Source organism: Pholcus phalangioides, unplaced genomic scaffold (genome assembly GCF_987345545.1).
Source record: "Pholcus phalangioides strain wild (caught in Gottingen) unplaced genomic scaffold, Ppha-v1.0 ptg000011l_1, whole genome shotgun sequence".
NCBI classification, from domain to species: Eukaryota; Metazoa; Arthropoda; class Arachnida; order Araneae; family Pholcidae; genus Pholcus; species Pholcus phalangioides.
The window spans coordinates 50,870,854-50,886,911 of NW_028301604.1; the positions used below are offsets into that span (position 1 = coordinate 50,870,854).

At 33.5% G+C, this 16,058-nt stretch overlaps 1 protein-coding gene across 5 annotated transcripts in view; it reads right to left on the bottom strand.

Moving 5' to 3' along the window:
- LOC149080533 (pro-neuregulin-2, membrane-bound isoform-like) overlaps positions 1-16,058 on the bottom strand; it is a 339,902-nt gene that overhangs the window by 137,422 nt on the left and 186,422 nt on the right. For all 5 annotated transcript variants that reach the window (XM_089239628.1, XM_089239627.1, XM_089239625.1 and 2 more), the window contains exon 2: positions 15,545-15,707. In XM_089239628.1, the coding sequence (XP_089095754.1) occupies positions 15,545-15,707 (163 nt within the window). The remainder of the gene's footprint in view (positions 1-15,544; positions 15,708-16,058) is intronic.

Below are 16,058 nucleotides of genomic sequence, written 5' to 3' on the forward strand. Positions count from 1 at the left end.
ATCCAGTTTTTAAAAACCTTTGTATTTTATAGAATGCTTAGGCGAAATATAAAATAAAACTCTTTCACTGAATTAGTTACTCAAAAAATTTATGATAAAATAATGACAAATATGTGAGATGAATTTTCTTATTTATAGTCGTTATTATCATAATTTATGAGTTGAAAATACAGTAATTTCAATCATTGATTTCAATAAAGACTGAAAATTAAAGTTGACTTCATTGAGAATACGTGAAGAAATCGGAAAATTTTTACAAAAAAGTACAATGGCCAAAATTACGTGAAAATATGGGAATATCCCGGGAAATACAGGACGTATGGTCGTCCTACTCATACCTCCCGGTTCCGCTGCAAAAGTCCATCAGATTGGCACATTCTAGGAGGGAAAGAGGAGATTAAAAAGACAGCATCTAGCTGAGCGTGTGTAGGGGCCTAAACAGGGCGGGATTAAGATGTTTGGAGGCCCTAAGCACGTGAATGGTTTTGGTGGCCCCCGGTCCTTACAAATATATTTTACACTATATTGAATCTATAAATAAACAAATATATTAACTAAATAAAATTTTATATTTATTAAAGTAGTTATTAATCTAAGGTAGATTTATAGTGTGTATATTTCTAAGCACGGGCATTGAGGTCCCCCCCCCCCACCTCTTCCCGCTAACGCTTTTCTTTTCCTGTTTGCAAAGTCTTTGATAATATCCGAAAATGATGTCTCTCACCGCTATCACTACGAAGGTATTGACAGCTGGAAGATAAATTCGGAAAGAAAATTTAAGTCCCCTTGCGGGGACCTACGTCCTCTCACTTGCCGGGTGAGCGTACTAGACCACAAAGCCAACAAACCCTGTTTGCTTACAGCTTGTGTGTGCTGAATGGGACCATACATGGACAACCAGACCTAACTCAGACCAAAGCTCACAATTTCTGACACTGCCACTAAATGGCAATTTATCCGAAAATGACTTGTCACTCTCTGAGAAATTGAATTTTCTGGATGTTATGCCGAAACTCCAAAACTAATATTTGGAAAGTATAACTATATAAAATAACATATTAGTATAACATCCAGAAAATTCAATTTCTCAGTGTATTTCGGGCCGAAAAAATACCATCTCTTCATACGAAAACGCCAACTGGGGCTGTACTTAAGGGAAGCTGCTGCGTCTCCACTCAGCGTTTCACGCTACTAATGCGTGTTATAAGGAATTGAAAAATGTGTCTCTGGTGTATTGGTTAGCGCACTTGCCCGGTATACAAGGGGATCCAGGTTCGATTACCTGAGGAGACTAATCACTTTTCTTTCTAAATATCAGTTTCAGCATAACATCCAGAAAATTCATTTTCTCTCTTTCCTAAGTATATCTTCGCATCAGCCAGCTGTTAAAAAAACCTTCGTATGGATAGCGGAGAGTGTGACATCATCCTCGGATAAAACTAAACTGTCTCATGACGGTCCTGGGCGGCGGATAATCTCGAGCCGCCCCTGGCAGAGGGGCAGTGCTAATAAGATGATGCCTCACACATGAGGCCTTTCAAAACATTTAGAGCAAAAAAAAAAAAAAAAAAAAAAAAAAGCTTCATTTTTTTGTAAAAAAAGAAGGAGTAAAAAAGTATTCATACAGGATTACTTCAGACAAGTGGTTTTGAATCTGGCTGGCTTTTGTTTTATCACACGATTTCTAGCAGTTCCAAAAATTGCAGAAAATAAAATGGAGCTCCTACCCACTGCGCTTGAAACCCACGCTGTTTAAGGAATGACAGTGATTTAGAGAATAATTCTTTAAACCAACTTTGATTGAAAATTCGTTTAACAATAATTAATAGGAATATATATATATAACATTTTTGGCCATTTCGAAAAACAGTAGCTAGCAAAATCACTATAAATTAAATTCAATGAATTTGCCAAAACAATCGGATAATCATTTTCATAGACTTTGTAAATTACAGTTATTACGATTGATATCAAAAGTGTAAAACAACATATTTTTTCCAAAATTTGTAAACGAATTCATGATTTTAAGTAATTCATGAATCATCATAAGGAGCTAAAAAATTCATGATTTACTAGATAACAAGTTTTAAAATTTATGAAAATGTGTTCGCTCGCACTCGATAACTGTAGAGGAAAACGAAGTTTTGCCGATTGGTTTCGGTTGTTGCCGAGGTGAAAAAGGCCTGAAATTACAGTTCGCAGCCAATTATCATTGAAATATCAGGAACATGTGCACTCGATGGCGTGTGGGAAATTAGATAAATTCATGAACTTGAATGACTAATTAGTTAATTAATTATGATTTTAATTAGCATCAGGATCGTTGTGATCAATAAATGACAAGTTTAAAAATTAGTTAATTCGCAATTTTACTAATTTTCACGAATTTGAATGACTAATTACTTAATTAATTATGATTTTAATTAGCGTCAGGGTCGTTGTGATAAATAAATGACAAGTTTTCAAATCTATGAAAATTAGAAAATTCGCATTTTTAACTAATTTTCATGAGTCATTTACAGAAGTGCTTAGTAAAAGTGCGAAATGTATAAGTTTACAAGCGTTTTTGGGGCTTTTTTACCAACTCGACTTGGTAGAACCTAGGTTTTACCACTCTTCGGGCTTTTAGCGTAACATATACATATTGTAAAAATTCATTCATTAAATATGAAAAATTGAAAACAAAATTAATGATGAGAAGAAATGGAATTTCAAAGCATAATATGAAGATTGAAAAATTTAAAAATGTAATTATTCAAAAATTCAAAAATGGAATGAATCGAAGCCAATGTGTCGGGTTCTCATTAGGGGGGGGGGGAACACCCTGACGTTGGCTTAAAACAAAGTTTCTGAGAACTTCTTGAGCCTCGACAACCTTAAATAGATGCTCTATCCCCCAACGTTCTGCTATTGTACCATTGAATTCAATAATTATAGAAAAATTAAAAGAAAAAACTAATTATATATATGTATATATAGCCAAAAAACAAAAAAATTGGTGCCCAGACAAAAATTACGAGCAATGGTTGCAGTCAAAATAAAGAAATATGAAAATTCAAATAAAAGAGAGAGAAGTAGATGCAGAAGGTGAAAGTACATACCATGTGATTAGTCCTAACGGTGGCGGTCAGATTTGAAGTGAACAGTGATTGGTGTGAGGAGGAAGTAAGTCCAAGGTGTATGGAGGAAAATTGTTGCCTATTAAGATTTTTTTGAGATTAATTAATACATTTTGAAAGTCGTTGGCATTATTAGATATGTTTGATGCGAGACAGTTAAGAAAATACGATATTTTGAAAAAATATTTGCTGATATTAGAATTGTGATTAGTTAAAAAGTTGACTTTAAAATTAAAGTCATTTCTTTTGTCGTGGATACCAGTCAAGACCATATTGTCAGCAATGTTTATTTTTAAGTCAAGGAAATCAGCTTGATTACTATCGTGATCAGTTTTTTAAGATCAACGGCCGTATTCACCGACAGTTTAAACTACAATCGTAAGTGAAAGGAGGTGAGATCGAAACGGATTGGTTAAATTCAGGATTTTAACCAAATTGTGTTGATCTCTGATCCTTTAACCTGCGATTGTAGTTTAAACCGTGTCGGTGAATACGGCCGTAAATGCATGATAGGATAAACTTGTTGACTGATTTCGTGAAAGTTGTTGTTGAAGATTTTTAAATCGTCAATGTATCTGAAACCTATAATAATAAGAGAAATTAAATTTTCTGTTTTCAAAGTAATGAAAGAAAATATTTGCAAAAGCACTTTTGAAAGGCTAGTACCCATAGGAATCCCTGTGGCTTGTTTATACATGGTGGTAACTATCGACCGCCCAATATTCACACATGTGATTCCTTGTGAAAAACTAATACGGAAAAGTGTTTTCCGTTTTGGTATCAGAGAAATATTTAATGAGTTGTAACGCTTTGAATTTTTGTGACGTGTCTTTTTTGTAACGGTCAAACAACCAACAAAAATAAAATTCTTCTCCAGCAGAGGGTTGCAGGCTTTTTGAAATTGAACTGAAATATTAAATCCCGTTAGAAGCCAAGATCAGTTATTTTCTTTCACGATTATGATCACGAGCAGCGGTTCTTTTTTTGACTCGCGGAGCCGTTTTCAGTATATAATTTTTATGGTGGAGCCCTGTTTGACACTAGGAGTCATTTTTGTATATATAATTTTTATTCTGGAACCCTGTAGGCCTCTTTTTATTTATGTATCAAATTTACTGATTTATTTTATTTTCTTCGTGTCGCTGTGGAGCCCCTGGGAAGTGCACACGGAGCCCTAAGGTTTTCGAGGAGCACCGGTTGAGAACCGCTGGTTTAGAGTGATGTTAACCTTGTATTACGTATTACATTCACCCCACCATATTGGCAAATTTATCACCAGATTTGTAAAACATTAACAGCCATTCGAAAAATTGTTTTCCCCAAATCAACGTTTTTTTGGTAAAATACGGTAATTTGTTCTCCTTCCCTGTCAAGTCAAATTTTTTAAGGTAAGGTGCATAGTGTTTACTGCGCGATCGTTTTTTTTATACTGTGGTTTTTTTTATGCTGTCGTTTTGATCAGATTACATATTGGTCAATAAAAGGCAATATATTTTTTGAGTTATTTTAAAATTTAATCGAAACAGTTACGTGCAAAAAGCTGTAATGAAAATGTAAAAATGGTAACTTGACGAGACGGTGACTGGGGGGAACAGTAAAATACCAGCAACGATTCAATCAGAAATTTTTAATCAAATTATTTTATGAATCGTCACATTTAAAATAATTAGTGTTTTCGCGGATTTTTTGTATCGATTATTCATCCAATCGTATTTCATATCGAATTTATACATGTAGCAACGATGATTTTTAATTTCCATGTGACTGCAATTGATTTTTATATCAGCTGAAATGTTAATAAATTTACTTTACCTTTTTATACAAGAAAGATTTTGACGACTTCGAAATTTATTCCAGCTTGCATGATTCATTCGCACCTTGGTAATTTTTTCAGATGAAATTTCATTCAGGGGCGTATTTATAAGAGCGCGGTTGCCCTTGGCCTCTCTTAACAGATACGGACTTGAGTCTCTCGCCGTATTAGGCATTACTAATTTTGCCTCTCCTTTGAGATGCTGTTAAATTTCGTTTCTTAATTTTTTTTCGGAAAAATTATGTTCCCCAGCTCTCAATTTTCAAAATGGAAGCCACCTCTTTACTGTTTGTTTTCTGAATATGGTTTCGAGTATTGTGCCATACACACTCATAACATAAATGGGAGTTTGTAACTGTGATCGATTTCATTCAACAAGATTGTGATAATCAAGTTAATTGAGTTGCAGAATTACAATCGAAAGCATGGCGCAACCATGGTCCCTACAACCTAGGGCAGGATGCCTAGACTGGGATCTCTGGTGGGCCCCCAAGCCAGACTTTTCATGGGCCCTTCTATAGTGAATTTATAGCATGAAAAAAATGATAATTATCCCGGGCCCTATCAGCCCTATTCGTGTGGGGGACCAGAGATGCAGGGCTGTCTTAAGAGCACTATGGGTTTCCGGGCTTTTCTGATTATTCTGAGGCCCTACCAGGCAAATTTACATGTATGCTCCTCGAAAATTTCAACTATAAACTCGTTTATAGTTGTTATACTCGTTATAGTTTACTCTCAACTAACAACTCGTTTTTGTGAGGCTCTTCTTCTCTTGCCCATGCGTTGAGACGGCACTGCATGAATGCAATATGCAAATCTTTGGAAAATTCGAAGTTGGAACTTGAAAAAAAATCTGATCTTAAAATTTTTAGTGATATTTTATTCATTCAAACGAGACAAACCAAATGTTCACAGACGTAGCGCAACTTTGATATTAAGCAAAAACATTTTCAGTTTTGGGTATTAACGATCGCGTAACCAAAATTGCCACACAAAAGCAAAGAAAAAAAACTGTTTGCTTTTTCTCGATTTATCATTAGGGTTATATTGATGTTATCCAGTTTCAAAAACGCCAAGTTGTACGTGTGGTGTACGTTTGGGGAACTTGGCAGGATTTGGAAGTGACGTAATCAATTTTTAAAGCGTTAAACTCATTAATTATGGGTCAAATCAAAAAACTGTGAAAACACTTTTCTGTATTAGTTTTTGACAAGGAATCACTTGTGTAATTATTAGGCAGTCGATAGTTATCACCCTGTACATAAACTAATACCATTAAATAAATAGTTTTCAAAAATACTGAATTTTTTTTAATGGTATTAGTTTATATAGACCACAGAGCGATTCCTATAGGTACTAGCTTTTCAAGTGCTTTTGCAAATATATTCTTGCATTACTTTGAAAACAAAAATTTAATTTCTCGTATTATTACAGGTTTCAGATCGGTTCCGTTCATAATCCCGACAAGCCACAATTCCGACAGACGAAATCCCGACACGGTCGAATTGAAAAATTTAATTTCACCGTATAAGCCGCACTTCGCTCTTTCTGTCGGGATTTGCATTTCTCGAGAGGGGCGTTGGGACAACAATTAGTTGAGTTTAATATAACGTTTAATATAAAGTATAATAAATTGCGATCAAGTAAATTTTGAAATTTTAATTTTTTTTTTTTTTCTGTTATACTAGCATATACAGAAACACATTCAACATACACTTTTGACCTCAAGGGACATGCCTGTCCTTCCAGTAGGTCTACAAGGGTTTCTCCGTGGATTATTTTTCTTAGCAACAGCCTATTATGGTTTAGGTCGGTTTATAATTGTTCAATATAAAGCTTTTTTTTTTTGTATTTATGTTACAAAGAAATTTTACATACAGATAGATTGTATCATGTGGTTGTATTATTGTTGTAATATAGATTCTAGACTGGTATCCATAGAAAACGTGAATATATTATTAGATCTTATGTAATTATTTGTATGATTGATTGTATGGTATAGATTCATTATTTTTGGAGCGGTGTATCTATAACTCTTTTGAAATAATTTGTTTTTGGCACTTTATATATGTTATTTAATCTAGATGACGTTCTATTTTGTTTCATTTCTAACCAATTATTGTTTAAGAATGAAAATTGTATTAGTCTATGAACATAGTTTTGTCTTATAGTTAGCTTATGGCATTCTGTTTTGTTGGTGTTTATTGTGGTGCTTGTTATTTGGGATCTTATCTTGTTATATACATTATCTAGTTTTTGTATATCTGTTTGATATGCACCTCCCCAAGCAGTGATTCCATATGTTACTATTGAATATATCCAAGCATAAAATAAATCTTTTAGAAAGTTATTGTCTATTGTGTCTCTTAGTCTATAAAGAATTGCTGCATATATTCTTAATTTTTTTATTATTTTTTCACACTGTGATTTCCATTTTAAATCATCTTGTATTATTATTCCTAGGTAGTTGTATTCATGTACTCTTTCAATTTCTTGACAGTTACATTGTAATATATGTTGATACGGACAATGATCATGAATTTTTATTCTTAAATTTGCCAAACTATTTATGTTTCTTGTTTTTAAGTATATGTATTTAGTTTTCTGTATGTTTAGTTTTAGTTTATTTTTCTTGAGCCAGTTACTGATTTTGAATAGGTCCTCTTCAACTTTTTTTATTAAATTTGTAATTTCAGTGTCTTCAACATACAGTACTGTATCGTCTGCGAATGAGATTAATTTACCATTTATGTTGAGTTTGAATATATCATTTATGTAAATGAGAAACAATATCGGGCCAAGCACACAGAGTTTTTTACTTCTATGAATGTACTCATTTCTTCACCTATTTTAACTGATTGTTTCCTATTAGAATAGTATGATTTAAACCAGCTCAATATGTTTCCACGTATACCAGCTGTTGACAATTTTCCTGTGAGTATCTCTAAATCTACGTAGTCAAAGGCTCATTTTAAATCCAAAAATATCGTTATAGAAAATTTATTGCAGTTGAACCCCATATTTAAATGATTGCACAGCTCTAAGATGGCCATTTCTGTATTCTTACTTTTCTGAAACCCATATTGGTTAGGAGCTAAATAATGCTGATAATTAAGAAAATCTACGAGCTGTTTTTTTATGCACTTTTCTATTACTTTTGAAAATATTGGAAGAATTGATATGGGTCTATAGTTTAGTAAGTTATTTGTCTCTCCTGATTTATAAATGGGGTGTACTATGCCATACTTTAAATCACTATAAAAGACTCCTTCCGTTATAGATGAGTTAATTAGGTTTTTTTATTACATCCACGTTATAATGGGCAATTATTTTCATCATCTTAGGGGTTATTTGGTCATATCCACTTGCTTTATTAGTCTTCAATTCTGACATAATCTTATCAATGTCATAATCGTTAATTTCAAAGAAGTACATAGAATTGTTAGAATTAGTCATTGTTTGGTCATCTTCACAATTACAGACTGTGTTTAATTCTATTTCTTCCAAGTTTCTTGTAACAAAGTCTTCGTTAAATTTCTTCGCTAAAGTGTTATGGTTATCACAGATAGGGAGCATATTTTGCTTTGCACTTTTATTAAGTATATTCTGATTTATACATTTCCATTGCATTTTTTGTTATTCTCGCTTTTCGTAAAAGTATCTCCGATATATTCCTGTTTTATTTTTCTAATATACTTTTTCAGTTCCTTATTGCATTCTTTGTACTCTTGCTCGTATGACATAATATTTGGGTACTTTTTGTATTTTTTGTACAATTTTTCCTTATGATTTATTATATTTATTCTTTTGTGATCCAGTTTTTTTTACTTTTTTTGGGTTTCATCTTGACTTGTTTCGTCCATAGATTAGAGTTTGATTGTATGATATCCACGAATCGTTTGTATTTATTTTGTATACATCTTTCTTCTAGGACACTAACAAAATTTATATTTTCAATTAATTTTTCAAATTTATCATAATTTATTATTTTTACATGTTTGTTTTTTTCATTTTCTTCTATTTTCTTTTGTATAAAGTTTAAGTATCCTAATACTGGATAGTGATCTGTTATCTGAGTTTTATACACTGTGAATTTTACTATTGAATTTATTTTTGATCTATAGTGAATACATGGTCTAAATACATATACATACATGGTCTAAACATGTTTTATTATTATTTGTTTCTCTTGTTATATTTTTGTGAAGGGGGACCAGTCCATTTATTGCCATTATGTCAAGATATTGAGAAGTTTCGTTATCATCTCCATGTAAATTTATATTAATATCACCCACTATTAAAGTATTTTGCTTCAATTTCTGTAAATTTTGTTCTAATTCATCATTAAATTGTGTGATGGAAAAAGAATGCGAACGGTATAAGAGTAATAAATCAATGTCATAATCAAGGAGGTATATACATAATTCTTCAGCAGTTAAAAATTTAACATTTTTCTTTTGTATTGATTTGATATTTTTATTTATATACATTATTACTCCCCCGGCTCTATTATATGATCTACTGTTTATATAGCAATAGTAATCTATTATTCCTTCAAGATTGTCAATATAGTAATTAAATAATTCTTCACTTTCAATCCATATTTCACTTAGGCATATGATATCTATTAATTCATTCAAATTTCTAAGAAATATCACCAGACTGTCAAAATTTGCTCTTATACTTTGGATATTCAATGTAAGAAACGTCAATGTTGAGTTTAGTTCACTGGGGCAGTTCATAAATTATTTTGCTTCACTAATGCCCTCCAGAGGTCGTTGGTCCTGCATCTCGAGAAAGTTCTCTGTGATCATTTGTACTGTGGCTTGATTCTAACTTTTGCAAATGTTCTTGGTTTGTTATCCTGATTACTCTTGAAGTTTCATCCCTCCGGAGAAATATTTTCCCTTCCTTCGCCCACGCGAACTTGAAGTCCAGTTTATTTTTCGTTTGTCTAGCCAGGTGAAATAACTTCTTGTTTTCAATGGTTACAACGCCGCTGTGGTGGTCGAGTGGTTATAGTGCCGGACTCGTGATGCGAGGATCCGGGTTCGAACCCCACAGTGGTGGTCGGCTGAAGTTGGTTTTCTGTGGTTCCCAACTTCAAGGCGCAAATGCGAGCCGATCTCCCCGTTAAAAAGTCTCGCCACAGAGAGCAACAGTCCTACAACGGTAAATCATTCAACCATAACACTTCACTCATAGTTAGTAAAACTGGGGGCAGATGACAGCACTACACATAACAAGCATTACACAGAAACAAACTTTACGCCAGGTTGCACTACACGTACACGCACATTCCCGCATATACCGATTCGTTGGGGGGTTCCGCGGGGGGGGAGGGGGGTGCATGTGTGGTGTAGCAGTAGTAGGTAGGGGCTCCATGACGTTCTTAAGTCAGCCGCCTCGTTGGGCAATTTGCCTGTTGTGGCGTTGTATTTGTATTTGTATTTAGATGTTCGTTCACGTATATTCGGACATCTTGAAAGATCGGGTTTATTTTATCTGCTGTAAGGGTATTCTGGCGCTTAGCCTTTTGTATCCAGATTTTTTTTTGATGTTTCACTATTGAATCTTACTATGATTGGTTTGGGTATATTTCACTGTATAAGCCGCACTTTTTGCACTCTGTTGAAATTTCCGTTATTCGCAGTGTGGGATTTGGGTCGGAGTTCGAGATAATAAACTGCGATCAGAAAATTTGGAAATTTATTTCATTTTGCAATGCGGCAAAAATCTAAGAATTGTTTATCCTGACATTACTTGCTTTTTCTATTCAGCCCAAACATTGCTATTCCTTATGCTTTTCTATAAGAGTTTTTTTTTAAAATTCCGTCTCTTAAATTTTTAGTACTGCCAATTTGTATTTAGAATTGAATGAAGTGTAATGAAACTGTAGTATAAATATTGAATATTTTCTGTTGTAGGCGCTCTCTGCGACGAGACATTTTAACGGGAAAATCAGCTCGCATTCGTTCCTTGAAGTTGGGAATCACAAATAACCCATTTCAGCCAGTGAGGTTCAAACCCGGGTTCTCACGATGCGAGTCCGTCATTATGACTACTGAACTAACACAGCGACGAATTCTATATACTACTTCTGGAAAAATACAGCCAAATCCCATGATCATGGGGCCCCAAGCTATGCCCGAGTGGACCCATGCTTCTCACTGTCATGCATCCCCCGACATCCGGCAGCAGGGCAGTCAGGCTGGTATCTTTGTGCTACCCTCCCTTTATATATTTAATTTACAGTACGGCGAACGTAAATTATGAAGCCTTGCTGGAAAACCCTTGGTGGATTCATGCTCAACCAAAAATATCTGAGGCCGTACGCATTGCCCTGGCTGGTTTATTCTTTAAAGGAATCCCTGACCAGGACCATCTCAATAGCATAATAGGCCCAAGAGCAAAGTGGTTTTCTGGGTTCCCCACTTGTGATTAGAATCGCCTGCTAACCAATTTACATTCTCAATTTAAAACAAAAACACCAGATCCCATTGTCATCAGGCCATTTCTACAGCCCCGGGCACTGGTCCTGTTCTACATGCATAGTCCTTGGGTTGGTCTTTATATGGGAAGGCAAATACTGCTACAACACAGGAAAAACGGAGAGAAAGTGTAACCTTCTTAATTCTTAAACTCCCTGAAAAAATTTCATAATTACTGTATATTAAAATGAAAGATAGAATAATAAGAAAGGGAGAACTCTTTACATCGAAATATCGATATTAGATCAGTTCGAACTTTCAGAAATAGAAATGTTTAGGGCACAAGTTGTGCCGCAACTAAGGAAGGAGCGGGAGCCAGATTGGGGGGGGGGGTGTAAATTTCACCCTTTAACTTCTCCTTCGACATTACAAGAAAACGCCAAAATGCGTGTGCTTGCCCCGGCTGATCATGAATCTAGTTGCGGCCCTGCGAACAACAGGTAGCAACATAGTCACAAACCCAACTTCTGAATATGGAGAAGCTCCTTCTAATCTTGTATGAGGAGCTATCGTACCAATTACATTTTTGCTGAAAAACAGTGCAAGTACAAAAGAAAATTTCTGCAAGAGACTGTTCCTGGAAGTTATATAAACAGTGGTAATGAGGATTTATTTCATAATTGTTTTCTCAATTATTGCATCTATCATATATGTTGTTCAGTTGGGGGTAATTCATGTTGCTATGATTGCTACCCCCCCCCCCACCCCAGCTCCAAGCACCAATATATATATATATATATATATAAAATCAGCTGTAAAAAAGTCTTATTTTTAAAATTTTATCACCATTCTATGTACATTTCAAATCATCTTGCATTATCATGGCAAAATAATATTCAGACACTCCATTTTTTTGAGTTACATTTGGGTAATTATTTGACAGTTGATAGGGATCTTAATGCAGATGTGTGTTAGTGTTTATATACTGGTTTTCAAAAACATGTATTTCGTTTTTTGCATGTTTAATTTCAGTTTAAGTTTGACCAGCCATAAATGGATTTTAGTCCTCTTCTACTTTTTTTATAAGACATTCCATTTCAGTTTCCTCAAAGTATAGCACTGTATCATCAGCAAAAGATATCAATTCTCCATTTAGCTTCAATTTACAAAAATCATTGATATAAATTAAAAACAACGTTATGGTCCTAGAACAGATCCTTGTGGTACGAATTTTTTTGACTTCTTAATTTATTATTCTAATCGACCACGCAATGTTTCGTTGTTTTTAGTGCAAGAAATCCGTGCGAAAAAATAAGCATAAAGCACGACTTCCGTATTGAAATTTTTATTTTTCCATCGTAATTTATTATCCTTATCGACGCCCCTCGCCACGAGAAATGCAAATTTCGACAGGAATAGTGAAGTGCGGCTTATACGGTGGAAATTAAAATTTTAAAATTTATTTCATCGCGATTTGTTATCTTGATCGGCGCCCTAACTCCCTCGCCGCGAAAAATGTGAATTCCGACAGAGTGGAATGTGCGGCTTATACGGTGAAATTAAAATTTTCAATTCGACGCTGTCCAACGACTTTCAAAATGTATTAATTAATCTCAAAAAAATCTTAATAGGCAACAATTTTCCTCCATACACCTTGGACTTACTTCCTCCTCACACCAATCACTGTTCACTTCAAATCTGACCGCCACCGTTAGGACTAATCACATGGTATGTACTTTCACCTTCTGCATCTACTTCTCTCTCTTTTATTTGAATTTTCATATTTCCTTATTTTGACTGCAACCATTGCTCGTAATTTTTGTCTGGGCACCAATTTTTTTGTTTTTTGGCTATATATACATATATATAATTAGTTTTTTCTTTTAATTTTTCTATAATTATTGAATTCAATGGTACAATAGCAGAACGTTGGGGGATAGAGCATCTATTTAAGGTTGTCGAGGCTCAAGAAGTTCTCAGAAACTTTGTTTTAAGCCAACGTCAGGGTGTTCCCCCCCCCCTAATGAGAACCCGACACATTGGCTTCGATTCATTCCATTTTTGAATTTTTGAATAATTACATTTTTAAATTTTTCAATCTTCATATTATGCTTTCAAATTCCAGTTTTTCTAATCATCAATTTTGTTTTTAATTTTTCATATTTAAATCAATGAATTTTTACAATGTTTATACACTACACTGTATATATTGCGGCTGCCTATGGCGCTGGTATTGCTAAGTTTCGACAAAAAGTAATTTTGCAAAATAATGTACCTTATTATCTTTAATTTTCAAAATTTTCATGAAATCAGTAGCAAAATATATCTGAATACTCTTAATCTACAGAAAACCAACAATAACCATATTTCAGAATTTTTTGGACTTGAAAATCGAAATTCACAACATCACAACCTTCATTGATATTTATGACAAAAGGAAGGACTTCAAATTCAGAGTCAATTTCTTGACTAATTACAATTCTAATATAAGCAAATAAATTTTTTTAAATATCATTTCCTCTCAACTGAGCAGAATAAATTATATTTGCAACAACACTGTGTGGGGATTATTTTGATGCGATAGACAACTTTAAGAAATCCATAGTTGGCAACAGCTACCCTTCTTCGCTTTGAAATATCTTCAACAGAGGCAGCACCACGTGAGTTTGTTTTCATTAACTCACAAGAATAATTATTTGCTGTATGAAAGGGTGAGCTTATTTTACATGTATTTTCCCCTATTTCTTGCATCTCTTGTTTATTATTCGCAAATTATTCATGTTAAAAGTATGTATGTATAGTTTTTTCGCTGTTGATTTCATTTGTTGGACTTCTGATGTGCTGCATTAGCAAAAACATAAGGGAACAAGCACTTTTGTTTAAGGCTCAAGCTTAAAGTGCTTTCAGAAACGTTTTTGCTATTTCAGCCATTCTCTGTGTTTCCCCCGATGAAGAACCCAGAGATGGCTTTGTTTCTTCAAATCATTTTTCTACTTTGTTTCGACTGAATATTTTAAATTACTTTGATTTCGTTTTTGCATTAAGCTATTTGCTTTCAATATTCATCTCTGTTGCTTTCTATTTAGCACACTATATATTATAGCTGCCTTAGGCACTAATATTGGTTTGTTATTACCTATTTTATTTGTACGTTTTTTGTTCTAAAATTTTTTTTATCTGATTTAAAATATTCGTGATCAAATATATATATATACACATTTGTTTATATGTACAGGAGATTAGAGAGGTTCTACTATATTAGAGGTTAGTTTTACAAATGAAATCATATTTTATTTATTTGACTGAAAATATTTTTTGTATTTCAGAAATGGAAAGCAACTAACGGAAATTTTGGTAATGCGCCTTTTTTTTTTTTTATAATATCGAATATTTTTGCACCTTCACCATTTGCTCTTTGACAATCACTTGTAACAACGAGATTCCCGTTATAAAGCCGTACTCGTTATTTCGGACTTTCACTGTAATAATAATACTAATAATCTTAATATGATTACTAGTATTTATTTATTTTTATTTTTCAGAAAAGAATGAACTTTTTGAATGTTTTGATTATTGAATAATGGAATGATTGAATAATTTAAAAAAAAGCAAAACTTACACCGGTATCAAAATGTTGCATTCAATGATTTCGAAATTCAGAATAATAGACAGAATTATTTTCAGAACAGAAAAAATATCACTTTTAACCCTCTAAGCGGGACGGGTGAGATACCTCGCCTCCTTAAAAACCTCTTATTTTAGCATTGACAAGCCTAGATATTTTGTAATGTTGATTTCTCAATCAGTTTGCACCTGCTCAAAATTGGAAGGCCTACTTTATTAAAAAAAGATATAGCATTTTAAAGGAGGTTTAGTGATTTCTGCTATGCTACTTAAAGGGTTAAAGAAACGAATTTTCCATGCTAAATGACAGTTTAACTTTCTCCACAATGCGTTTACATTAAAATTATTTGAACTAATCTTGTCTCTAGCATGTAGACAAAAAAAGTCAATTCTAGTTAGTATCTGTGATTCAGTTTTGAAATTTGAGAAATATTTCGAATGGCCAACACTCAACGAAACCTACAATAACGTACTCTAACCGTTCAAAGAGTAGTAGCAGGGGGAAAAAAATTTAGATTATATATATTTCATATTGAAGTCAATAAAATTGTAATTACTTTTTGTTTCTCACTCGTGTTCTCTCATTTTGTCGAATTCTAATGCCGTTTCTGAACCAAGATATCCTTGGTAAAGGGTTTCCTGAAAAGTCGCATCTCAATTTTAATCGATTTCTAAGTTCCACTTGTGTGTCTTCAATATGCTCTACCACTGGTGCTTTTGCTGTAACGGAAAAAAAAAATTTAAATAATATATTTTTGAATAAATCGACTCTTCAATCATAATACGTACGTATAAGTAGCTGTAAACAAATTTGTAGACAGTCGTAATAAAAACTAATGTCATTAAAGCTTTTTCTTTTTTTGTGATAAGGTAACTACAAAAAAATTCAGTACGAAAGGATAAAAAACTACAGGGAAGTGTCCGTAAATTTTAGCATGACTTGAAGAAATTGAAACAAGGGGATCAATAACTAACCATAATACTGGGGTGAAAGACGTAGAATAATCTCAGTTTTCATAGATTTTATTAGAATGTGTTTCTGGCGGAAGATGGGAAAAACCATATTAGTAT